General features: G+C 39.4%; 1 protein-coding gene across 2 annotated transcripts in view; it reads right to left on the bottom strand.

Moving 5' to 3' along the window:
• Positions 1-27447, bottom strand: part of sgcd (sarcoglycan, delta (dystrophin-associated glycoprotein)) — a 153212-nt gene that overhangs the window by 62205 nt on the left and 63560 nt on the right. For both annotated transcript variants that reach the window (XM_034140376.1, XM_034140375.1), the window contains 2 exons: positions 8999-9100; positions 2784-2871 (listed from right to left, as the gene is read on the bottom strand). In XM_034140376.1, coding sequence (XP_033996267.1) covers positions 2784-2871; positions 8999-9100 — 190 coding nt within the window. The remainder of the gene's footprint in view (positions 1-2783; positions 2872-8998; positions 9101-27447) is intronic.

Below are 27447 nucleotides of genomic sequence, written 5' to 3'. Positions count from 1 at the left end.
ATGCATTAAAAGGAGGTAAACATTTAAAAAAACAGTAGTTTTGAGGTAAAAAAACAAAACAGCTAAGAGAGACCTTCAGTGTAACATAATATTCACTGTTGGTTCATCCTTCCATGAGAAGTCTATCTAGACGTGTTGTAATTAGGGCTGTCAGTCGATTAAAATATTTAATCGCGATTAATCGCATGATTGTCCATAGTTAATCGCGATTAATCGCAAATTAATCGCACATTTTTTATCTGTTCTAAATGTACCTTAGAGGGATATCTTTCAAGTTTTTAATACTCTTATCAACATATGAGTGGACAAATATGCTTTATATGTTTGTTTATTATCATTTGAACAATGACAAATATTCTCATGAATATTAAACACAACAACCTCTGAACATTACAAATATTCGCCTCAATTCAACCTGGAACCTCTCTCATACAATAATACTGTGTGTGTGTGTGTGTGTGTGTGTGTGTGTGTGTGTGTGTGTGTGTGTGTGTGTGTGTGTGTGTGTGTGTGTGTGTGTGTGTGTGTGTGTGTGTGTGTGTGTGTGTGTGTGTGTGTGTGTGTGTGTGTGTGTGTGTGTGCGTGCGTGCGTGCGTGCGTGCGTGCGTGCGTGCGTGCGTGCGTGTGTGTGTGTGTGTGGAGAGAGACACTGTGATGGATCGTTGGAGCTATGTGCAGCTCAAGGCATATATGCTCGAATGGGAGCTGCCTGGACGCTGCAATCATGTTGCGCGCACTATCCGTGCTGAGTGTGCTGACTTTTCGTACAATGTCCCACTGTCTGGCTACCTGCATAAAGTCAAGTGCTCGGCGCAGTTGTCGGCGAAATGTCATTGAAACAGCTGCTTATATCCGTTAGCGCAGCTAGCTAGCACCAGATGCTAACAACAACAACACGGAAGGTGTGCCTCGCTCGCGCGAGTCGCGCCACACATACACACTCCCTCCCGGTCCTCCCGATGGCCAGTCCGGGCCTGCCAGTGAGCGTGGAAGTGTGGTCTGCCACAAGCGGGCGGCAGGAGCGGGGCTGTCAGCATCAGCTTGTCGATGGTATTTTACACTCGATGCGCTCTGAAACTACGGCGGCCGAGGACAAAAAATACACATGCGTTAATCGCGTTAAAATAATTAGTGGCGTTAATTTTTTTTTTGCGTTAACGCGTTATTAACGCGTTATTAACGCGTTAACTTGACAGCCCTAGTTGTAATGTTTTGTTGACACAGTGACTTTTGATATCATTTCAAAGGAATCACGACTAAGATCAAGATGGTGTATTCTTAAAAAATTAAAAAACGACTGCTATTTGCATGTTTTAGATCTTTGCCAATTGCTAAAATCCTTTTAAGAATAAAAATAAAGATGTATCACTAGATTAGCCTTTATTAATAAAAATCAAACACTCGCTGTTGAAACTATCAGTCCGCCAAACAGAATATTGACAGCTTGTTTGAAAAAGGATGATCAGTTTTAGCTCTTACAAAAATGCATGGTGTTCTGGAACAGCACTATAAAGGTTTGTGTACCCGCTTTGATTTTATCCCTTGATCGTTTAGACTTTAATTATTTGAGTAAATACATTCAAATGTATATCGGGAAAATATAAAGTAAGACATCTCGAGACGAACGGAGTTATGTATTTTTCACTGATTGTGATGAAAGGTTTAGAAACTATTTCATCCAGATGAGACCTGTTGGTGAAATAGATTTACACCACCGGTAGTTCACTGAACGAGAGTAGGCAACTGGAAAAACACTCAAATGAAAGATGCCTGAACAATAACTGGTGTCACAACAAACAAGAAGTAGAAAATGTAGTCACCTCCCTCCAACTCAAATTGATTTGTCTCACGCGGTGACAGAAAACACTGGTGCTGGGGGTGAGTGATTGACGTGCGCGCAATTGATTCTGTCATTCTCCATCTGGGATGTGAAGTTCCTCCCCGTACACAAACCCAGCTGAGCCATCCAAGAGAAACATCGGAACAGACTTCGTTTTCCTCCTCCTCAAACCCACAAGGCAAATGTCAGATCACTTTTTAAACGCGAGAGACACTACCTGACTGTGCATGTTTACACAAAGTTATTTCCATTCACAGAAGACTGCCAACTCTATTAGAGTGTGACAGGCAGAAAATGGGGGAATATAAAGCAGAAAGTGCAATCTCAGATTGATGGTGGTGCAACTGAGGCCTCTGCTGGCACAGTAAAGGGGAAGAGAGGAAGAATATATAACATGCTAATGGGTAATCCTTGAAAACTGAGGCAGTCACATTTTTGAACAGTGGTTCCTGACCCAACAGTCTGGGCTACCCAAAGAGTCCCAAGAGAAAAATAAAATCACACAATCACAATAAAAGTGAGAAATAACATGGCTGATAAAAGAATGCAGTTTTTCTCATTTATTTTTTCCTTTATGGACGTTTTTTTATGGACGACTAACAGGAGGGCTATTTTTCTTTTATAAGTTATGCTTTCTGCCCTCCCACTTCTACTAATTTAGTTTTTGATTGTCAGTTGCATTGATTGACTGTATTAATATTGAACTGGTATGAGAATACAATTATGCCAAAATAAAGTTCCCAATGGCAATAATGCATATTTTGTCAAAATGGATGAGAACTTAAAACACAATTCTTAGTGGCACACATCAAAACTTTTACATGTCGGGCAGTTGCAGTGAATGTCGTCAGTGTTGTCAGGTTTGATGTTTTTGAAACAAGAAGACATGTATAATATCAAAAGAAAACTTCAATACAACACAAGAAAGCACGCTGGCTCTTACCTGTTACAAGTTGTGTGAGCAGCTGGTTCTTGCTGTTGACAATATTGACCGACACATTTCTGGATGACTGCAGGAACAGCGGGCGGCCCTGCAAAGAAAGAGACACCATTATTTATTTAGTTTGTGGTACGTGCATGGTTATTCAACTATTGATGAGTTTAGAGGAACGAGAATGAGGACGGATAAGGATAGAATCAAATAACAAAACATCACAGGTTGAAGATTAAACATCATATACACACTTTTTGTTTTTACAATCAAAAGGTTTGTTCTTTGGTTTGTTGTTCCCAACCCCTTGACTTTCATAGACATATATTGTATGAACATTTCATATGACTGTTTGCTCATCAGCAACCTTTAAAGTGAAGGTCCTGTAAAGTTTAGACAAAGAACCACAACAAAATGGTTATGGTTTCCAGCACGGTTAATGGCTGGAAATCTCCTCCCTACTGCTTTTTGACAATGTATCTCTATGTCTACCCACTTCAGGATAACATTGATTACTTTAATGACCCCAATATTTTTACTTTGTTGTCCTATACAGGGACAATAATATTGGAGATGAGGTATTTACCTGGACTGTCCCAGTATGAAGTAGACAACAAATATAAAATTCAACAAAAACGGGCTACCAAATCCTTATGAGTTTGTTGAACCGATGACTTTTAATATAGTGGCTGTAGACTGTAAGTCTTTAATTGTTTTGTTCTGATTGTTAAGTTCGGTGTTTTCTGTCAACAGCTTCAGGTGGATCACCTTATTGGCACGTAGCTGTGCTGACTTGGGGGTTGGGCTTACATTGGCTGAGCCAGCTATAATACTAAATGAGTACAATAGCACACATACATAGATACACATGCATACAAATGTACAACTTTACACTCAAACAAAACCACCAGAATTGTCAAAGCTCAGAGACTTAAGCCCCCTGTTCGGTTTGATAACTTGTATTTCCCAGAGTGCCCTGCACCCATCTGTAATGCTGATCACGTTGGACACTCTGCTCTTTCTGTGCCCGACTAATCTTCATGCCTCAGTCAACTTCTTAATTAGAGATAACGGCCTGACCATTGTGCTGCGCTCGCAGCCGAGGAGGGGATATGCCTTGTGTGTATAAAACTGATAACATTATGGCTCTTGGAAAACGTATTGAAGTTCTCACAGTAAATACACTAAATGCACGATATGCGAGCAAGACATTATCACAATAACAATGTGTCGGGACCTGAATGCAAATCTGGAAAAAAGTTTGAAAAGAAAGTAATTTCACTGTGTCAGGTTCGACAAGTCAACTCGGTCTTTAAAGGTTGAGGTGTGTGTGTTATAAATGTTTGCATGCAACCAAGGACCATACAATGTTTAAGGCCGGAAGCAGTGCCTCAGTGTGTTGAGGAGGCTGTTTGCTCATTATTTCTAATTACCTTCAGCTGTGTGGACATCAATATAACATTCAAGGTTGTGTACAGGAAGTACAAATGTGCAGTGTGACAAGAAGCAATATCAGTCAGTGTATTCAAACAAATACAATATTATCACATTCATTCATCTAACTCAGCGCATAGAATAACGTATCTGCAAAACATTCACTGAAAATGTTTCACATCATTTGATTGAAGCAAACGACAGCTCATGTGTTTTTTGTCCACAAATTGCATGGATCTTCTGTAAGAAAGTCATTTTGTGTGTCACTATGAACCCGGACCGGCTCCCTACAACTCTCATGGGGTACAAAAAAAACCACACTAAACACAGTTTCTATGAGACAGACTTTGTCATTAATTTCAATTTTGACAATTTGAATCATTTTTACGAGTCAGTGCGTTCTCACTCACAGCTCCTTAGATACTGCAGCTTGGTCAGTCACCCTACGTGTTAAACTATGCCAAATTCCCATTTAGCACTTACAGGGCTGACTTCAGTGTCCATAGCAATTATGACAGAAAAGAAGAAGGAAGTCAGACGTCGTAAAAAAAGCGATAAAGTGAGTTACCTTATACAACAAACTCAACTTATGCCACCTAACATGCTGAACTTCCTTAACTTAAACCACTATCTTTACTAGTCTAACATTTAAAATGCAACCAGGAGGAAGGCATGTGAGATGTCTTGTGGGACTGACAAACTGTAACAACTTCCTCTTGCAAAGTAGCCCAAACATAACTATTGGGAAAATACTGAATGTACTCTTCTAATATCAGAGTAGCACATGATAACAAAGGCCCTATGTAGCTGTGTACATAACAGGAAGTATGATTACCTAGAAGAGCGTCAGGACACACTGTTTTAGGCATATGATAGCTATGTGACAACCATTAACATGATGATTCAGCCTCTATGGAGATAGACATATGACTGTCATGTCTAATGCTTACGCAGGCCTTAGCTAATCTGAACTAAGCATAGAATACTGCTTTGAACCATTATTCTGCATCTTGTGACTGTAACACTCTCTTGTATATAAGCATACAGTATACTATTCGGGGAACTATTTGTCGCATGCAACCCTGTGTTTGATGACTACTTCCATTCTTGCAAGGACAATACATACATGTATCCTGATATTGAAGATCAAGCCAGTGACGAGTGATATCTTTTCTAACAATAACCAGTAAAGTAACACACCTAACCCACATGAAGTTGGACTAACTTGCATGTTAAAAAATGACAGTAAATGTGTTTAAAGGTGACAAGTTGTTGCTCCAGGCACTACCTTGATTTTATGAGAAACCATGAAATGTATATATTTCATACTAGCCTTATGAGATACAAGGCACAGTGTGTTTTATGCTACTAAGCTCAGTGTGTTATGTTCCAGAGCGGCCATCTCATCGTTCCGTCTTTTCTTTTCTCTGCTCAGTCCCTTGGTATTCCTCAGAGAGGCTAATGTCCATTGGGGCTGCTTGTGTACAGTACAAGTGTTTGTTTTGTTGTTGTGTGGTGACTCTGATTCACCACGTCTCCCTCTTCTCTTCATTACTTATGCAACAGACCATATTACTCCCAGCAGGAGGCCTCTCACACAGAGAGGAATACAAGTGAGGGAAAAACAAGAGAAGTGAGAAAAGACACATGGAGAATGATGTTGAGTGGAAATATATAAATATGTTTTGGAGGCAGAACTTATTCAAAGATGATATAAAAACTCACTGGTTGAATTAAACCTTATAAATTGAACTAAAATACCATATTTGAGATCAACAGGTTGGCTTTCCAGAAATGTTGTTTGGTCTTATCAAAATATTTCCTCGGCTTAGTGTTGATCTCTCTTTGTTAAAGGGCACACAGGTATTGTAGGACGTTGTAAGCAATAGTTGATATGTGGTGGAGTTGATTAATCAATTAATTTACAGATCATATATTATATAAGTAAACCTATTCACTTATTGAGTAAAACACAACATATCTGTCACTACCAATCAATGGCAGTGGCAGCCATTTGCCGTTATGTGGCAGAAACAAGCCGAGAACAAAACACTGACTTATTATCAACTTTTTAATTGCTTGCTAGCTAACTTTATGTACACATCCGGCAGGTATAGTGAAACATAAGCTTTCACTAGGATTGATTTTTCTGGCATTTTACTCTGATTCATTAATCTTTGGTTTTACACTTATTCCTAAAAGGAGAACTATGTGTCTCTTTAACAGCTAAACCCCCACTATGCTTACCAGCCAGTCGGTAGCTTTGTTAAAACTGAAATATTGATAAGAGTATTCAGGAGATGTGATTAAAATGTATCATACAGCATATCATTTGATAACAGATAGTCTCTCTGAGTCTTTAGTATAGTTAGACTTTTACTGCTTTACTGAACAAAGTTAAACTAAGAGAAAGATAAAGGCTAAAGATCAGAGGCATGAATAGAAGACTAAATAGAAAAGAGAAAGGAAGTATCAGGAGAGGAATTACTGCAACAAACAGCAGGGGTCTTTCCATGTTTTATTTTTTCTTAATCGTTCTGTAAGTCTGTCTTTTTTCCTCTACCCTGCTTCTTGGTATTAAGATTCTTCTAACTGCTCGGCTAACACGTTCGTACTAGCCATCAATTACTTTCTCTGTTCTCTCCTCTGTTGATATCTAATTCTGCGTTAGTGTATCTCGTCTACCCTCTTTTATTTACCCTTTTGTGTTTTGATTCATATTCCTTTACTTCTGTTTCTCCATACTTATTTAGGCTTATTTTCGTTGTCAGAAGAAATCCTGGCACCATCAATTAAAATAATAAATAAGTACAGTCGGGTGCATGAGCAATGACTAACACAACCTGCAGCCTTCTTCAATATGCAAAATACCCTGGCTATATAAGCCGTTTTAATATGTTAGAACATCTTGATAATAATTGTTATTCATAAGTTTGCTTGCACCAAAACGTCTAAACACAGTGCCAAATGAATGCAGTAGAATTCTGCAGTCATTCATAGCTGCTTCTTGTACGGTTTGGTGGAATTGGGACGTCATTTAAATATGAATATTTTACTGTGTAATGATATCACACTGCGAATATGTTGTGTTTGTTTGAGTCTGTGTCAGACTTGGCCGCTTCTTGCACGTTGCCGCCTGTCATAATATGCTCACTGGCTTCTAATTTCTCTTATTCTAATTCAGTCCTTGTCCATCTGTCTTTCTGTTTTTTTTGTCTCTTTTACTAGCTCTTCTTCTTCTCTCTCATTATTCATCTTCATCTCCATACTCACTCGGCTTTACCTCATTCCCTTATGCTCCTCTCTGCTCTCCATCGCTCATTTTCTCTCTAAGCTTGCGTAAGATCCTAGACAGCAGAGATAAAGCATGCTACTCTCTCGCCTTATCAACCTTCCGTCCACTACCTGGCTATTATTACTGCCAGAGCACAGAGACATAGGGAGAGTGTGCGTATCACTTTATCGTGCCCATCACTCCATTTCTCTGACATCTCTAGGCTTGGATACTCCTCCTGTAGTTGTAGTAAAGGCAGCACGAAGCACATCAGAATTTTGATTGTGCAAACAGAACATACGAAGGGACCTATAACTTGTCTTGACTGATGGGGCCATATGGTGCTTGTCAAAACTTTAGGATGTTTTGTCATATCTTGTTATGTTCTGCCATGAAATCACATTACAAGACAAGCCTTGTTGTGACACAGTATGACACATCTTCTCTTGTTTTGACATGGCATGGCACAGAACATATTATAATAACCTGACATTTCGTGATATTTCTTGGCGTGACATGGCATGATTTAGATTGTAAATGTGACTGGAAGGCTTGAGCTTTTGCTGGAATCTGCTCTTTTACAAAACCATACTGTAATTAATGCTAGAATAAATCCAGGCTAAAATTGCAGTAATTAACTCGATAAAAAAAAAATCCCAAGCTAACAAAGCCATGTTTTTTTCCAAAGACCCTGCTTTTGCTGCTGATTTAGCAGTCACTGTATGTAAGAGCTTTATGGTTCAAATCTTTGGAGGATGACCTTAAAAACAGGATTGCAGGCACGAGAAGCTAAAATAACTTGTCTTTGCAGAGTAATTTGGCTCGGCCTATGACATCAGGGACAAGCTTGTATGTGAACTATTGCTCCTTCAGTTTGAAAGAACCACCTCCCACAGCAAACTCCACAGACTACATATTCCATCTGACCTTGGAAGGCTTCAGATTCCCACATGAGGGATTGATGGAGTACTTTTGGACTTCTGGCTCAGTCTACTGACACCGTATTCTGACCATACATGTGGCCGGAAATGGATCAATAGTTGTCAGCTGTAAGAATATGCAGTGTAGTGCCTTTTATTTCCCTAGAACGCATGTTAGGGAGGCTTTAAAAACCTTTAAGCTTTGTTAGAGCAACATTTAGACACTTAATGGAATCAATACAAGTTGTAAATGCAAGTGGAATCACTTGCAGCTTGGTGCTTCCAGTGTGAGTCCCAACAGGATTCTCTCACATGTTTTTTTCCCACTATGAAGATGTTGGCTCCAAGAATCAATTCACACTTACAGTCATTAGACTCTCATCTCTTCAAACCATTGGACCTTCTCACTTCATACTGTGAAATGTTATTCATCGAGTGTTACAATCTAGTCAGTCTGTGTTGCTTAGTTGTGGCATACACATCAAGCAATTTAGAATGATTTATGCCATGTAAACTTTTATTTAATATCAAATTCTAATATGTGTCAATATTAAATGAAAACTAGTAGAGCATAAGTGTGTTTTTTGTGAATGACTTACTGGTTTGGACTGGATTTCTTTGGCATAGAGGGGTTCAAGGAACTCAGAGGCCCCCTCCAGTTTCAGGCCCTTCTCTGTTATTCTTAGTTTGCCCATGCCGTCCTGTAAAAAGAAAGACAGTGACAGTTAGTTCATATTCTATTCTTGTGCTTTTAGAGTACACATCAACAGGTTGTGAATCTCACACATATCCATCTCCATATCCAACCATATTTCGTTAAATACAATCACTGATGTGACAGTTTGTGTACTCAACAAACATCACTCAGTTACAGGCCGGTAAATAAATATTATTTGAAAACAGTCTGACGTCAAAGGGAGATAACAAAGGTTGAAGTTAAGTAGAACTTTAATTATGTTTGATCTATTTCTGCTTCCGTCATCAAAATCACCGATGAGTCAGTGCAGTGCTCGTTCGCAAGCCAAGACTCTTCACAGTTTTCTCTTCATGTATTTCCTGCCAATATGGTGCAGAGCCATCAACAGGAATCACTGGCTGATAGCACACATCTGTTGTTATCTATGTGGCAAAATTGGTGTGCAGGGGAAAATGAAACCTAATATCACACACGCCTGATGTTGTGATTAAAGATGTTATTTTGTTGCACACTCACAGATTACCTGGTACACACTCTGAACAGTGTACACAGACGAAACCAGACTCATTAAACCGTCTCCCTAGTTGATCAGCTGCACAAATCGCTTTAATCTTTTTTAATGCAGAGTTAGTGGTTGATACTTGACTGAAGCATTAGTATTACAAACTGATCCATTGGCAAACATGGCACATCGCATAGAGTCCAGGCTCCTACTATTCTTCATTATCAAGTACAAGAGACTATGCTACTGACAAGTCACTGTATTTTCATGGTATCAAATGTATTAATGACAACTGAAGTCTCTGAAGAAGCCCATCCTCCTAATTATATGAGCAACATTCAGAGGAGGATTAAGTGAATTTGGTGCACTTTAGTATCCAAAATGTTACGGTTATTAGTGTCAAACAATTAATAGCAATAATGCATAGTTTAACTGAGTTTTAACTGAAGAGATGTTGCTTATAGATCTAAAAGGATGTCATGTGTACATAGTGTTTCAATGTGCAAAGTGTCATATCATCCAATTAAAAGGAAATGTATTCACCTGAGGGACATACATTTCCTCTTTTGGAACCCTTATGGTAAACACTACGTACTTCAATAAGAATTTTGATAAGAATCATAATAGCATGTTTCAATGTAAAGGTAACACTTACACTATATTTTGTTCTTGTTTGTGTATTTCAGACAGGCACCCAAAGGGACATGTTGTTTCTTTCTCTGGATGATAAGCTCAATAACACAACAAATACTTAGGTATCCTGTATTAAGTAAATTAAGTGAAATATTTTATGGTGGCAGCAGGAATACAATTTGATAGAACTGTGTCAATAAATACATGTTATTGTAGCTCAGAGGGTACAAAAGACTGTATGAAAGTAGCCAACCAGTATGCTTCCATTTACCACAAAGACTACTGTCAAGCCATCAAAAAAATACTAAAGCTGAGTTTTTGTTTTATTTTACATTCATATTGCCATTTTCTCCCAAAATTAAAAAATAATTAAAAGACAAAGAGGAAATGCAGGAGCTTGCAAGTGAGTGAAATGTATTGCAGCAGTGTTGCAGATGCTCATGTTGTCTAAGTCTATACACTATAACAGCCACATACCAAAGGATATTAACCAGCAATGATTAGAGGAGATTGGCTCAGGGTCTGTTTTCATTAAAAAAAGACTGGCAAGGCTTAGCCTACCCTTCACTTTCCATCCAGTCTTTATATATATATATATATATTAAATGAGATCACCCGCTGGATCATTTCAAAGATAACAGACGTTGGTGTGATATAAGAGTAAGAAAGAGAGACGAAAAAGCTATCCATGTGATCTTCTCCTGCAAAGACCTTTTTTGTTTTCCCGCCGTCTTTTGATCCCTAAGGTTCTGATGAGTAAATGGGGATCAAGACCCCTTGAAATCCCAAAGTAACTGAGGACTGTTTTCAAGCCTCCTTCATGTAATCCTTCCCCCCACTGAGTAAAACATATTACAATTCTGGCATTGTTGTGGCGACGGAGGGGGAGAGTCCTGGACGTGTTGGGATTGTAAATGATCCCCACGTGGAAATCAGCAGGCCTGTGAGAGATGGCAGGCCGATCTTTTCTAAACCCAATTTCCTGCAATTTGATGACAAAAGGAGTATATTTTTCCAACTTGGAGGTTCTCAAAAGAATATATTTGAATACTTCTCCTCACAGACATATTGGTTTCTATCAGAGATACCCGCAGAAATGTACAGCATATACTGTACTCTGATTCCTCCCGCTGGCTACTTCATATCTCGGTCAGGGAAATTGCTGAGGATACATAATAGCTGAAAAGTGATGTTGTGCTTCATTCGCTATCTCCTCCTCTCATTTTCATACACCTTTTTTCTCAGTGGAGTTTTTGTCCATCTGTCCTTTTACTGAAACATACTCATAGAGACTTTCTTTGACCAGTTTATCTTCAATGGTGGTATGACCATAAAGAGAGAGATACATACAATATACTTGTTGTCCCCGCAATATTAAAAACTGATCAAGGAGCAAAAGAGCAAATAATACAGTATGTCCACATTTTGTTGAAATCACATACTTTTTCCTGTATTTATCCTTGTATTTATCCATTTCCATTTTATGTGTGTGTCTAAATTATTTCTTATTATATTCTGGCAGTTTCTGCCCTATAGTGTCCTCCAAAAATCCTTGATGGAATAAAACTGGTATAGACTGAATCAACAAGACGATTCATAGTGTTCGACATCTTATTTTGAATGAGTCAGCACCAGGGAGTGAAGCAGATTGTTTTCCACCATCCAGACGCCATATCAAGTATGTACTCATTACACAGATATGCACTTAAAGGTGGGGTAGGTAAGTTTGAGAAACCGGCTCGAGATACACTTTTTGTTATATTCCATGGAATGCTCTTAACGTCCCGATAGCAATGAATATCTTAAGTGCTTTGACAAAAAATCCATAAAAAAATGTCATCTGTGGAAGCCGTAATACTGTAAAAAGTACGACCAATCATTTTAGCCGGCCCGGCTAAAATAACTGGATGGCCTACCTGCCTGTCAGCCTTCCATCTGTGCACAAACTTATCTCGTGCCCTCATTGGTCATGTGCGCGTTCGTGTGTGTTGGAGGAGGGGCTCTATAAGGAAGTGGCAGATTTTCTCCGGTTGTGTATTTTCAAATTCTAGCGATCTCGAGCCGGTTTCTCAAACTTACCTACCCTACCTTTAATGTAACAATACTACAGTGTAAAAACAGTTACAAGTAAAAGTCCCATTCTAAATTGTACTTAAGTAAAAGTAAAACAGTATTGGTAACAAAATATACTTTATACCAAAAATACAATTATGCATTATGCAGAATGGTCCATTTAAGCACAAACAATTTTTTATCATTTTATAAAAATATATTGATGAATATATGTGTTCATCACCTTCATTTTGCACTTGGTAAAAGTAGGGTTTATTTTAATTACTTTATATACTACTGTGTAGCCTAACCTATAACATATGTATTTTCTGATATATATCTTTGTATTAATAATCAAAATCTGCAAATCAACAAGTAATTAAATCTGTGTAAAAAGTACAACATTTCTAAACTTTTAGTCCACTACATATTGTTGGCAAATGTTGTACTTTTTACAACATTTGCCAACAATATGTAGTGGACTAAAAGTTTAGAGTAATGTGAACATACTCAAGTAAAGTACAAGTCCCTCAATTTTGTACTTAAGTACAGTACTTGAGTTAATGTACTTAGTTACATTCCACCATTGCTTTCATGATCCGAAAGTTAAAACAAATCCAGCAGAGGGTCAAAGAGAATACAACTACAAATCTAAGATAATAGTAGAGAATGAAAGCAGACTATTCATTTTGTTTAACTTATTCCAGCGGCATACGATCAAATCATGAACTTCATCCCGCTGAAAAAACTGCAATTAAAACGGTCTCAGAACGTCTCACACAGCTACATTGTTTGCAGTTTATTTTTCTAGTCAGAATTCTTTCTTTTTATTCTCCGCAGTGAGCATTGCGCTGCAGCCAGCACAGCGAGACGAGCAACCATGAATAATTCAGGAGCGCTCTTACCAGAACGGAGGCCTCTGAACACTGAGGTGTGCCTCCTTACCTCTCCTCTGCCCTCTCCTCCTCTCCTCTCCACTCCTTCACCCGCTGCCTTTCAACTCCTTGTAATCCTCGCCCTTGTTCGGTGCCCTTGCTGATCAATCTGTTTGTCAGTTTTAGAGTCCTCTTGTCCTATCTCTTTCTGTCTTCTCTCATATTTCTCCTCCTTCGATTTCTTCTCCTACTTCTTTTTAACTTTCTCTTGTCACTTGTTTTGCTTTCGATCTTTCTCTTCACCTCCATCTTTTCTTCAAAACTTTTCTTTCTGTCTCTTCTTGTTGGCTGCAAATGTATTAAAATGCAAAAATTCAAAACAACATGATGTGAGAATGAAATGACATATACGAGATAAGGTCATCATTTAGATGGCAGTCATCGTGATGACAACAATACTAATGATACTACAATAAAGTTACTCAGACAATGAGACAAATAAAGATTGCATATTTATTTCCACCAGTGACAGCGTTCACTGCTGACCTTTAGTTGTCGACATCTATTGGTTTGCACAAACACTTTATTTATGGCCCTCAGAGGACTTCCTAAATATTTTTATTGACATCCTGACCTTTCTATACCAACCACAACCACCACATTATCTTCATTCCCCAAACCAGTATACACTAAATATACTTTGGATATTCTACAATTGCAGTAGATAAATTATCTTTCCAGTTTTAAAATCACCATTGACTTCAGAACAGTTTCTTTATTATTAGATTCATGTTACATTACATTACATTACATGTTACTTGTTAGACGCTTTTATCCAAAGCGACTTACATACTCAATACTGTGGGCAATCCCCACAGGAGCAATTTGGGGTGAAGTGTCTTGCCCAGGGACACAACGACATGCTGACTGCAGTGGGGTTTGAACCTGTGACCCCCTGATCCAAACACCTACGGACAACCCACTACGCCACACGCCTCATGTTTCAGCAGCACGATAACAATCTCTTACGGCAAAATCTTTCACAAGACTAGAGACCTACTTTTGACTTCTACCTGCAGGATTTAGTGAGCATATTAATGCTCTTTAACCTTTTTGATTTTGTTTCTCCAAACTTTTCTGTACCACCACCACTCCCAGGACGAAATGTTAACCTTGCACACAACACACTCTGTTGTCAGTTCATTAGGTACAGCTAAATCGAATGCAGTCTAATGCAACAGTCTTGTAATAAATCCTATGTTTTATGTATGCTTCGAAGGAGGTGGTGCGGTTGAACTGCATTGAATCATAGAGGTGAATGCTTTGCTTTAAGAAAGGTGCACTCAATAAACCGGCAACAGTTATAAGAATGTTATAATTTAATGCACCCATCTAAAAATGTACAATTTCATGCTCCAAAGGTGTGTCATCCATCCGTCCATCCATCCATCCATCCATCCATCCAACCAACTACTTTTGCTGACTAAATTGTTTTCCATCCATCCATCCGTATATCTATCCATCCATGCAACTACTTTTGTTGTCTATATTTGTATTGTTTTCCATCGGATGGATAGATGGATGGTCCGGCGGACTGATCGACGGACCAACAGACCGACCAACCTACCTACCAACCTACCTACCAACCAACCAACCAACAAACCAATTACATTTGTTGTGTACATATACATTATTTTAATTGTAGTGAATTGCAGCAAACATACAATCTTTGACCATTTTTTAACCTGTTAAGCCCTGAGCCTGTTTTTCAGGTCTCAGGCTCGAAAATGACATTCCCAGAACAAATGACCATATCTTCCCTTCTAAAAGGGTTAAATTAATAATCTTTCTTCTCAAAATAATGATAAACCTGTGAGTTGGATGTAGAAAAGTCAGAATCAATATAGAGGTTTTTTATTTTAAAGAAAATTCAGATTGAACATAGTAAAAAACTGTAAATTAGTGTCCATCCAAAACATTTTTTTTACTTATAGTGAAAACTACCCTTGGATGATGGGTTAGTAGACTAAAAGCTTTAGGAATCCAAAGTACAACATATAATAAGTACCCTGTATCAAGATTGATGCAAAACAAGTGAAATCTGACCTTTTTAGAGAGATTTAGCAAAAAAACAACCCACTTCTGGGGTCATTTGGGTGGATTTTCCATATCTCTGGCCCCCCTTGCTCGATTTTGACGAATGAAATCTCTTTCTGACCGTTAGAGCCAATAGAATCGAAGGGGAATTTCCCCACACACACACATGGTAAAAGAAAAAGGTGCATGCAGTTTTGCATCAGAGCGAACCTATCTCTCGCTCTGACATCTGGAAACGGAAAAGCAGTTTTATTGCTTATGGATTATCAGAAATCATTTCAAAGGGACACAGACATATTGGATTAACCTATGGATTAACTTCAGCAGTGTTTTTGTCGTTTTAATGCCATTGAAGACCACTTTTGACCAGACTACGACACAGGTAAGCCATGTTAGCGTTTTTAGCTACCTAGCGCCACATGTTTTGATGTCTGTTTTTGTTTATAAAGTCGCAAGTTCGTATCATAGAGTGATAATGTATGTACCCATCGATTCTGTGTCATCTCACGATCAGATCGATGGGTTGGATGTGCAGAAAAGATAAATAATACGGTTTTATGAGTGAGTTTTGGTGCAGTAAATCTGTTAGCATTTTTCGCTCGTTGCTAATTCAGAGGCTCAGCGTTAGCATTGTGTTTTTTTTTTTTTTAAATAAATAAAAATGATCAGTTAGATGAGTTTCTTCCCGTTACATGGATATAAAACATTCATAGTTTATTAAATGAACATGCCCTCAAGTTATGGGCCTTGGGAAATATTTCACGTGTCACGGTTAAACTCCTTATGAAGTGGTGAGATGCCGCTCCACATTGCTTTTCTTCCCGACTGCAACGCTGTTGTGTGTGTGTGTGAGAGCGTTTCACATGTGTGTATGAAAGATTTTTACATATGTCTGTAAATGATTTTGGTTTCAGTTGTGTGTGTGTGAGCAGGCTCGGATTGGCCATCGGGAGATTTGGGACTTTTTCCGGTGGGCCGCTGCCGTTGGTGGGCTGCTGCCTTCGGTGGGCCGCTGGCTCTGGCATAGGTGGGCCGTGGACTTTCCCAAAAAAGTCCACCGCCGTTGCGAGTCTCCGGCTGTAACACTCCACTACTGCCCGCGAGGACCCAGGTTTGATTCCGGCCTGAGGTCCAAAAAATGTATTTAAAAAAATGAAATAATAATAATAATCTCCCGTTCATCGCGTCCATTCGCGACCCATCTATCACATTTCTGCGCCCCACACTTTGAGAAACGCTGCTATAAAGGGTTAGCAAGGCCTTACTCTAAGGATCTGTTTCTTCCTTTGCCTGCCTGAAGTTGTGAGAGATTTGGACATAATTCATTGCACAACTTCCCACCTTACCCATTTCTCCCCCACCTAAATCCCTTTCTTCCTCTCTCATCCTCTCGCTCTCTCTCTCTCTCCAGCTTTTGCTGCAACAAGGACTAAATTGATCTACACTCAACCCAGCATTGCCTCTTCTGTCACAACTCTGTTAGTGTTATGGCTATTGACAATTTATTGTGTGTGTGTGTGTACTTGGGCTTCTTTTTGAAAGTGTGTTTCTTAGACTCATTGTGTATGAAGTCTATGCGCGTGTGTGTTTTACTAGATATGTGCTTGTGGCTAGCTGCTCTATTTACCTGGCTGTTTGTGTCTGTGTGAGTGCAGGAGAGAACGTCTGTCTTGTAAATAACACTTGTGCCTTCAGCTCGCCTCTGTTATTTTCCAGATTTATTTGGTTCAGCTGTGTGTGCAACAGCAGAGACAGAGGGGGGTCGACAGTGACCGTGAGGAGGCAGTAGAGAAGTCAGTAATGAGCAAGGCCAAATAAAAGGACTGACTGGGTCTTTGAATCGCTCTGTTATGTCCTCTATCTGTATCCGTCTGTGTCTTTATCTATACTGTCTCTCTCTGAATGTTGTCTTCCTCCATCTCCAGTTAACATCTCCAGAGAGCTGGGAGTCAATACTGTAGAGCTCTCGGTCTATTATCGAGCGTCGGCATCGATATGCATCAAGCGACCACCCAAAGCTAAAGCAAATATAGACGTCTTGAAGCTTCGGGGAATATATCACAAGGAGTCTGACTTTATTTTTACAGCATAACTTAAGTTAACATCTGCATTTTGAAACTCCTACACAGTACACATTATTCTAGGATCAAGTGTTATGCGTTGGCTCAATAAACAGCAAAAAGATGAAAAGCAACACAAACTTCATAATGTGACCAAAATATATTATCTGTTGCCAAAGACTTCTTCACCTGTTAAGGTGGGTGGATTTATTTTCTTTTAAAACTCCTGTTTTGATACACACATCTCTTATACCTTGTTGAGGGCTCTTATATTAAGGGTAACATCATATGTGTACATAAGAAGTATTGTTTTTTAAATCAAAAGCTGAATATGAAGGAGCCTTAAAGGGCCCATGTCATGGCCATTTCCACTGATCATAATTACATTGTTGAGGTATACTAAAATAGATTTATACTGTGCAATTTTCCAAACTCACATTGGTTTCGTATACAGCATCTCTGTCAAGCATGTGTATTCAGCAGTATTCACTTTCTCCACTAAACGACTCGTTGGAGCTCTTGCCCCCCCCTCCCTGTGAGCCTAGTGTGCTCCGATTGGTCAGCTCGGCCACTCGTTCTGATTAGTCAACCACCAGAGAGGCTGCGCCCATGTCAGTGCTTTTCCCGGCTGCTCTCAGCGTAACATCAGTCTTATCATGGCGTCGGTACAGCGGTATATTTTATATACATATATATTTTTAACTGTTGTTATAGAAGAGTGTGACGGCCTCAGGGCCTTTGTCTTACGGTGGGGTGGAGCTGAAGAGGGTAATCAGCGCGATCACGGACACCTCCGTAGCCGGTGCTATTAATCCCAGCGGCCCGGAGTCTCTCTCCAAAGCGGCTGCAGAAGGACGAACTGAGCGACCCTCTCCCCTCGACCACCTGTCTCTGCATTTACTACAATAAATGTGCCGTGGTTTTGTAAACTCGTGTATGTCTCCTTGTCTTTCCGTTGTGGCCTACGAGCGACTCTCATAACAAAGAGTAAGTTATTTTTACCCGTTATAAACTACTACTGTTTGATGAGAAATCAAATCATGGTTTGCTATATATGAATTCATCGAAGAAAGGATAGGCCTACTAAGTATTTCCATTAAACTTTATTTTTAGAAATGTACAAAATGAACATAAATATACATATATACACGGTATATCATCCATTCCTCCTCCTCGCATCTTGCCTGCGCACAGTCGGTGCGGTGCCTTTTAGCACCCTCAGTAGTAGTAGAATCCCTTCCCCGTCATGGATTGTCCGCCAGGATCTGGCTGGACGAAATCAAATGCAAATCACAAAATATTAGAGAAACTTAGTTGTTTTAGATTCGTTAGTAGTAGTTGTGTAATGAACAGCTTGCCTGCTAATATGCTAACCTAGCTTTGTTTACCTTGGTAGCTAACACGATATGAACGTTAGCTTGGAGGAAAGGCAACTATAATGCAGTGTAATAAAACTACTATGAACAAAAGCTAGTGGTTCATATTAGGCTAGCAATAACGTGTTTATAATTGCAATCGTATACGGGTATTCTGCTACGTTCGGTCATACAATGTAACTTGCATGAATACATTGTTTTGCGCTAGCATACAGCTAGCCTCGTTAGCTACATGCAGTATATGTACGGTCACAATGTACGGTAAATCACAGTACAGTATACTGTATGAGTATTCCGTGTGTGTGACTGCAGACATTCTCCTGCCATGACAAACATGTAAGGCCATCTGCTGACATTGTAGTTGATATATTTAAACGCTAGCAACGTAGCATCACAAAAATGTTTTTCTGACCGAAACTAGCTCTAGCTCCGTGTGTTAGATCGCTACGCCAGCTATAATGTAATTACGTTTCGACTGACCGGCAAATCACCCGGAGTATACTGTCAATAGGTATTTTGTGTGTGAATGCAGACATTCTCCTGCTATGAGATACATGTATGCAAGGCCATCTGCTGATATTAGAGTTGATATATGGAAACTCTAGCAACTTAGTTAGCACAGTTAGCACTGTGTCAATGGCTTAGCAGTCCAACACAGTTTACACATTTAAACAGTCTTGTTTGTTAAATACACAAATAACAATGCAAACTTACAGGTTGTATACCCAGATCTTCCCCTGCTCCAAACGGTCCAAACAAGCTGTGCATATCCGGCCTCAAACTGGGCAATGTTTTGGAAGCTTTCGTCTGTGAAATGCCGGTTCTTCGAACCTCTGGAGGAGGAACACGCCGCTGCTGGTGTGGCCATAGCTCTTCGGGATTGGTCCATTTCGTTCCGGGTACCGCATGACATCAGGCGGTACCCGGAAGAATCAAATGGGCAGTGACGTATCTCCAACGAGGCGTTTTGGGGAGGTATTTTCTGTGTTAGAGTTTTACTCGCTACAGGGTGTACTTTGAGGGTTTTGACTCTGCACACCGTTTACATGCATAAAAACCTTCATAACACACAAGGGGACGGGTAATAACCGGAAAAGCATGACATGGGAGCTTTAAGCCAACCAAATGGTGCATTTAAGTTGACCAAACAACAGTTTACCACCCAATGGTCAACAAACTGACCATTGTTCAATGATTTTAACATGTGATTGGCTTAAACAATGTTAGCATTGGGTATTTAACATATTCCTGGTATTTGCACAATCATGCACTGATTTCAACCTCCTCATTTAACAAACTAAATCTAACAAAACCAATGCTATATTCACATAAAACAAATTGACTGACCCACGATTATTATAGGACCACAAAGGTTGTAAAGTCACACTGGTCAAATAAAAATTGAGGATAATTCAGGCATTTTCATTTGCTCCTTTTCAATGAGTATTTTAATTGTAACTTATAAAGGAAAAAAAAGAAGAAAAAAAGCTTTCATGAATTTGATCACGGTTGTACCTTCATGGCAGAGAGTCAGATACCATGAAAGCATTACAATAGGAAAATAGAAATTGTAAATAATGTAGCGTTGCGGATTACCAGATTTACATTACAGCCTGTGTAAATCCTCCCCTCCAGGCAGCTTAAACACTTCCCTTCCAGCACATGTCAGCAAATAATGATGAGGGGCTCAGAGGTAGAACGGAGCTGTGTGTTTGCCACAGGTAAACATACAAGGTTCGAGGAGAAGCTGCTCTCTTGTTTATTCTCTCATTAACTAGCAAAACCTGCATTAGTGTTTAAAATGCAAATAAATACAACACTGGCCACCTGCTAGCCCTCTGCCAAAAAGCACTTGGAGAGTAAAATGAAGCACCATTGAGCAGCAACAATGCTTCTCCTGCCATCTATTCTCTCTCCAATCCTGCAACAGAGTGCTCTTTCACTCAGCCTCTGATGGTCCTGCTTGGCTGCCAGGCGCTAAAATGGCGGAACTCCAAACTAATACATTTTCATATTGATCAATGTGATAACAACAACAAAAACAACAACTGCTGCAACAACTACCACAACAACATCCTCAACAGAAGAAAAGTGTTCCCCTCCATCCAAAAGTTTGAGAAAAGCACCTGGAACTCGGAGAAGCTGCTCTCACTCTTTTTCTCCTTCTCTCTCTCTCATTCAACAGGTGATATCTGCAACGTCATGTTGCAACACCATGCGATGGCTATCAGTGGAATTGGCTTTGAGATTGCTCTCCACAGCGAACCCTGATTGAGGCCCTCGACGCTACACCACATCATCCATCAATGGGATAGGAAAGCAGATGGGGGAGGGGTGTTTTGGGGAGGGACATACCCAGAATGAAAGATGATAGAAAGGAGAGCAAGTAGAGGTATTGATCAAATCAGGTAGAGATACGACTGGGTATAATAGATAAATAAACACAGAGAGCACGATAAGGGTGAGAAAAAAAAATGAGATGGACTATGTGTTGGGGTTTAAATGAGGAGAATGACTGCAAGTGTAAAGAGAGGTGGGTGGGGGGAGAGTGATGAAAACATTGGAAGGATAGAAAAAATAAAGTGTGAGAGACTGCGAAAAAATAGGACAAATAGTGAGAGACTTCACGTCCACATTAATGTGAATGGATGTGAAAAGCCATCTTTTTCTCTCTGTTTGGTTATTACATCCACTTTAAGCCACCACTTTCACATTCTAAGCTGTTAGAAAAATGCTCTCCATGGTATCATTTGGAAAAGACTGGCCTCACATTACAGTGCAGACAGAAAGAAGAGATCTTTTTAAAAACCCTCTTTGGTACAATCTTCAATAAACCTTTCACAAATGCAGACCCATTACTTTTGTTTAGCAGCAATTCTACAAAGTAAACTGTCCATCACATTCAGCCATCTCTGTGAAGTAGTATTTTATAAACCAAATGTGTGTGCTAATAAATGTAAGCATGTCTACACACTACACTAACATGGTGAACACACTGTAGTCGATAAACCAGCTTACATTAATATCACCATGTTAGCATTGCTTGAACATGCCAACCATTATCACTTAGCCCAAAGTACTTACTGGAGTTGCTAGCATGACAGTAAACGTGTTAATAGGATGTAATATTACTATTCAAAAAAGCACATATTCATATATTGCATGTCTATGTTCATAGTAATGTAGAAATTGTGCATTTTAGGTACGAGAAATCAGCTACTTCTGCAAGGTAAATTTGCCAAAAGACGAAAGGCATTTATATATCATCAAGTCAAAATATTATCAGCAAATGCAACTCAACTCCTAAGACTTGTGATCGTTTTAATATTTAGTGAAAGTGATGCTTTGGCTGAGCAACAATGGTCTCCTTACACATATTCTGACCAGGTGATATATAAAAAATCCTCTCAAATTCCAAGAGGCAGTTAGGACGTAAATTGTTGTATTTGCTCGTAATTAAATGCTTTAGAACAGTAACAAGGGCAGCTTAGAACATCTTTTAAGAGACTCCATCTAAGCTCCCTGTGCCTGAGGCTGCCACATGTCAGTGTCACAGGCCGATAGATTTCTTTTTAACTTCATCTTCATCTGGGAGGGACTGCGTGGCCTTCGGAGGCTGATGGCAGCCAGTATCAAGGTCTTCACAGCCGCAGTGATTGACGTGTGAATACAGAAGCCTGCAGTCTCAGTGTGCTGCATAAGAGACACATTGAGGAGTGGGGATTGTACACAAGACGCCATGAGCGTTCCTGAATTCACAAACACATGTTATTGCTCGTAGGTTACACTTATTAAATGTTTGTGGTTTAGAAAAAGCTGCAAGAAATAGCACAGTGTCCGAACTTTCTTACACTATTCACCTTCAAACATTGTAAGGACATTAAGTCCCCATAATAATATGGCACACAGTACACACAGTACACACAGTACACACAGTACACACAGTACACACAGTACACACACACACACACACACACACACACACACACACACACACACACACACACAGTTATGAATAAATTGTGAGAGTAGTCAAAGTGGTGCAATTATCTCCTGATTATTAAGTAATTACTGTGGGCTAATTGGAAGCAGTTATTGTTTTTATGGTTCTTAGAGCAGCTTTGTGATGAAGTTTTATCGGAGACAGAATTGCGGTTCGGTCACTGTCACAGCCACGTTCGTCCAAAGCAGCATTTAGTTTAATATGTGTGAGGATGCAGTCATGTGCTGCAGCAGTACTGATTAAGTGGGCAATACATGTCTCAATGTGTGCTACATTGACCTACCTATATTGCATTCCTTTGGCTGTATGTCTGAAATAACTATGTCTGGATATCTGTGTCAGTCAAAACACAATATATATCCTAGTCTATTAAAATCCTTTGCATTACTATGTCGTGGTGACAGGAAAAGGGAGTGCTGCTATTTAGCTGCAGAATGTCTGATGGATTTTCAGAATAAGCCTGTGATTTATTTTAATAATATGTCATGCTTTATTTCATGAAAATACACAAAAGTGTTAGCATGCTTTATTAGTAGCAGTAGTTGCTCTGTATAAGAGACACTTTGTAATGTATCCCTTCAGAACAAGCTGAACAACTGTATATAATGTAGAAACAATGATCTCAGCAGTGTTACTGCATTTTATACAGGTGATGGTCAGGTTCAACAAAGTAAAAACAAGAACACAGATTATAATATTACATTTAAACTTGCAGCCCTCTCTTTGATCTACGTCTCCTCCCCTTGTCTTTCTTGGGAAGAGACAGTTTAAATGAAGTATTGCCCGTATCTCCAGATCGCATTGAAGAGGCCTTCAATAAAATGTTTGCCCTTCTCTGCATCATGTAAAAAATTACGATGTACAAACTTTCATTGAATGTCAGGGTTGCTTAGATTGAATAGCTTTGTCTTCAAGGCACGAGCCCCATCAAAGGGACCTCGATGTCTGCAAGGCAGATGGGACAGACACACACAGATAGAGACAAGACCAGCTAACTCACATTCAAGTTTTTACATCTACTGTATAGTGACTTTTTTTTAAAACAGTTTCTCCTATACAGCCTTTCAACTTTCTGGATACATATCGAACCCAACCAAAACCAGTCAGGATAAAAACGAGAATATTCAATCAGTGTATCTCTTTGCTTTAGTTTTAATGAACACATACTCCATATTTTGATGTAACTGATGTTATTTCAGCATCTATGCCAACCTTTAAAGGATCACAAACGGTAGTTTTGAACAAACATTTGCAAGCTTGACCATTATACGGTGCATTTGAAAAAATAGGATAAATTACTGATTCATACAAGTGTCCTGAACTGCAGCGGTATGTTATTATGTGTGATTTTCTTTAAACTTAAAAATAACAAAGCGCCCTTGTCTTGCTTGCCATCAAATCTCTATGAGTAAAATAAAAAAGAGTTTGGTGCGCACCTCCAATATGAATATATATCTATATGTGTAAAACAAATGAACATTTATTTTTCTGGTTTTCAGGAAAAGTTCCATTGTTGACGAAGGAAAAACATACAAATAGTCTCAGTGCTGATGTGGGCAGAAGAGCGGACCTTGCTTGTTAAAGACCATCTGGATGTATTAGGGTTAATATGAAAGTAGATAAGCAAGATGTACTGATATATGGTGGTGCTTTATTCAGACCTGTCATATTTCTTTTCGTCCTCAAGTGTGGAATTGGAGAAATAACTATTATTCACATCTAAGGGAGCCAATTGAGAGTGGAGTGGATACATATCCAATCTGTCCACCTGTTATGATATTCATATATTTATATCTGTTGTCCCTATATGGATTGCATGGCCATGTGGCAGTGCAGTAATACATTTATTTTTAAATGGAAAATATACAGATGGACAATTTTTTCATATTCTGTTCCTGGAGTGCCAAGATGTCAATTTCCTTCCCGTTTTAATACATTTTCTTCAATATCATTTTATCATATGTCTAAAATGTGTAGGCTATGCATGCAAAATATTCTTGGCAGCCCTGTTCCCTTCAGTTTAGTCTGCTGGGTTCTGTGGTGATGGTGTGTGTGCACTCTCAGACACTCCATTCAATCCCCAATATGAAAAATAGTCAGGGCGGGCATAGCTGGAAGTTGTCAGCTTTATCTGCAACCCCTGCCATTTGATCTCTACCTTATGGGACTTTACTGAATGCCTGGGAAGTCATACATAAACACAATGCCGCACAGCAGACACATACTCTCTCTCAAACAAATCTCTCAAACAAATCCACACCATTTTTTAAAGCAAAAGTGCACTTAAAACAAACACATCCATCTATCCTTTTGAAAAACACTCTTAAGGGCTCTAAATAACAAATGAACCTCTTGCTGTGAAATACATGATCTGTGATATTTTAATATCTATATTAGTTTAGTCCTGTAGATGTACTGTATGCATTAGTAGCACAAACACTAAATCCTGTCTTTTGTAATGGCTTTTGTTAATGGTAAGCAACATAAATAAAAAAGAGAGATCAGGGGATTGAGACAGATTCACAGCATGATAGGGTTTTTCTACAGAGGCAGTAATTGATGCACCTGATTTTTTCCAAATTATGATTTCCCTCAACCTGAGTTTTTTCATTGACTCAGAGACATGAGTTATTTCTGACTGGACCACCTGGTGTGAAGTACAACAACATTGCTGTTCTCCCTGCTGGTTGGACATATTAACAGCCTGATGAGTCATGCTAATATTGATCCTCACAGCACGTCAAAAGACAGACAGTTATTATCAGCATCAAAAAAAAACACAACGCTGACAGGAGCTCATCAAACAGGCTTCTGCTTTCTACGCCGAAGGGACAACAGAACCATTTCCAATGTTTTATACTTCCACAGATGACTTTCAAAGTCTGCAAAATGGCAAATCAGGTTTCAAAACGTCTAACATTGATCAGAACTTGTGTGTGTAAAAAAGCTGACTACTGCTGAAAACCAGTTTGATAAAAACAACACTGAACCAAACAGTAAATACAGTATGTGTCAAACCACAAAACGACATCCCTTCACAGTCTACTCCATATAATCTTAGGATATATTCAGAAATGCAGCTTGAACACTGAAGTATAAATCGCATTTTTGATACAATGATCTTCTTTTAAGGATAGTAGAGAGCTTGGCTTTGTTTGATCCTTGTTATTCTGAGCTATTTGGCAATTGTTCACATGCTTTAAACATTGTCTAACAACAACAACTTAATGAAACACAGCACTGGAACACTCCATTACGAGTAAAGAAACTACAGAGCTTTGTGCTCCTCCTGGAGCCCAACACCACTTCAAAGAAACTCTGACCTTCCCTCTCCTTTGCTCTTCTTCTGTTCTTTATAGGCTACCACTTTAAGTCTCTTTAGAATCACTTACCCACTCCCTTTGAATAATCTCTTGCTTTGTATTCCCTACTAAATCTCGCCTTGCCTCTTTGTTACTTCTAATGCTTTTTAACTCTCTCCACTTTGCCCGTTGTCCTTTCCATTCTGTCTTTCTGCCCTCTGCCTCTCACTTTACCCTCTTTCCTTCGTCTTCTTCTGAACTTTGCTTCCATCTTCACAGAGAAAAACAAGCCATTAAGAAGATGCTAGACTTCCCCCCCAACAAGGCTATCAGTCAGGTTCCCAGGAAGTCATGAAGGTTGTCTCGTATGAGGAGGCTCAAGGGTCTTGTATCGCCAAATCACCTCTTGAAATGCTGCTGAGTAAGACTCTTGAGCCTTACCTCACCAGCAAAGCGAAAATGTGCTGCCTGAAGCTTATTTCTTGAAATACACCCTTCATAAAAGGGAGGCTGATACAACCCCGACAGTAACCCGGGAAGCATGACACCAAACAGCAAGAGTGTGACCCTGTGAAACTGAGATATATTTTGGAGTGTAATAAAAGCGCAGACACAACACCAGACAGTGCCGGTCGATGACGTTGATGCATCTCAGAAAATTGACGCTTTTCCACTTGGTGTAGCTGTAGCTTTAGATTTTCTTTTTCTACATTGAAGAGCACTGGATTGCTTTTTTCCCACCATTTCTCTAGCCTCAAACCCACTGTGTTCATGTTAGCCTTCCGCCCTTACCGATCAGTAGTACAGTAAGTGACATATTGATTAGACATTTTCAGTCGACGGAAAAGTAGCTCTGTCCATCTTCTCTCTGGAGAACATTTGCCTGATTACGTGACTAAGGATTCAAAGCAAAACCCTGCATGACCTGTCACAGATAGCTGATTAAGACTGATTAGAAAAGGTTAACTGAGAGAACTTGGAGGTGGTTTAGCATTTGCTTGGTTATTTGCACACACCTCATTATGTCATATGCGGGTGTGAAGGACATTGCTCAAGGGTATGTCAGCTGCAGCAATTATGGAAAGGGAGAGCTGATGTTTCAGTCTGTCAGGTTCAAATTAATGACTTCAGGTCCCAATCATTTCATCTCTAACATTAGCAACCCGATGCCTCATTAGCAGAGCGTTTGTTTGTATATGTGTGTGTTTTGTGAATGATCAAACACTAGCCCCGAGCAGAACTTACTTTTCTACAGTGATACGCTTTATTCATCCAACGCCATCAATATCAGACTCAATACTGTTCAGACGACAGCAGCTCGTGGGATGGATGGATCGTTACTGTATGTGCGTTAAATGTTCAACACAGTTTCATGCCTTTTTAGATCTGAACTTCCCTTGACCCTATTCCAACTTGGAGGGAAAAAAATGCAGTCAGTCACTTGACTCTGA

The sequence above is a fragment of the Trematomus bernacchii genome, unplaced genomic scaffold, assembly GCF_902827165.1.
Source record: "Trematomus bernacchii unplaced genomic scaffold, fTreBer1.1, whole genome shotgun sequence".
NCBI lineage: Eukaryota > Metazoa > Chordata > Actinopteri > Perciformes > Nototheniidae > Trematomus > Trematomus bernacchii.
This window is presented reverse-complemented; position numbering and strand designations above follow the sequence as displayed.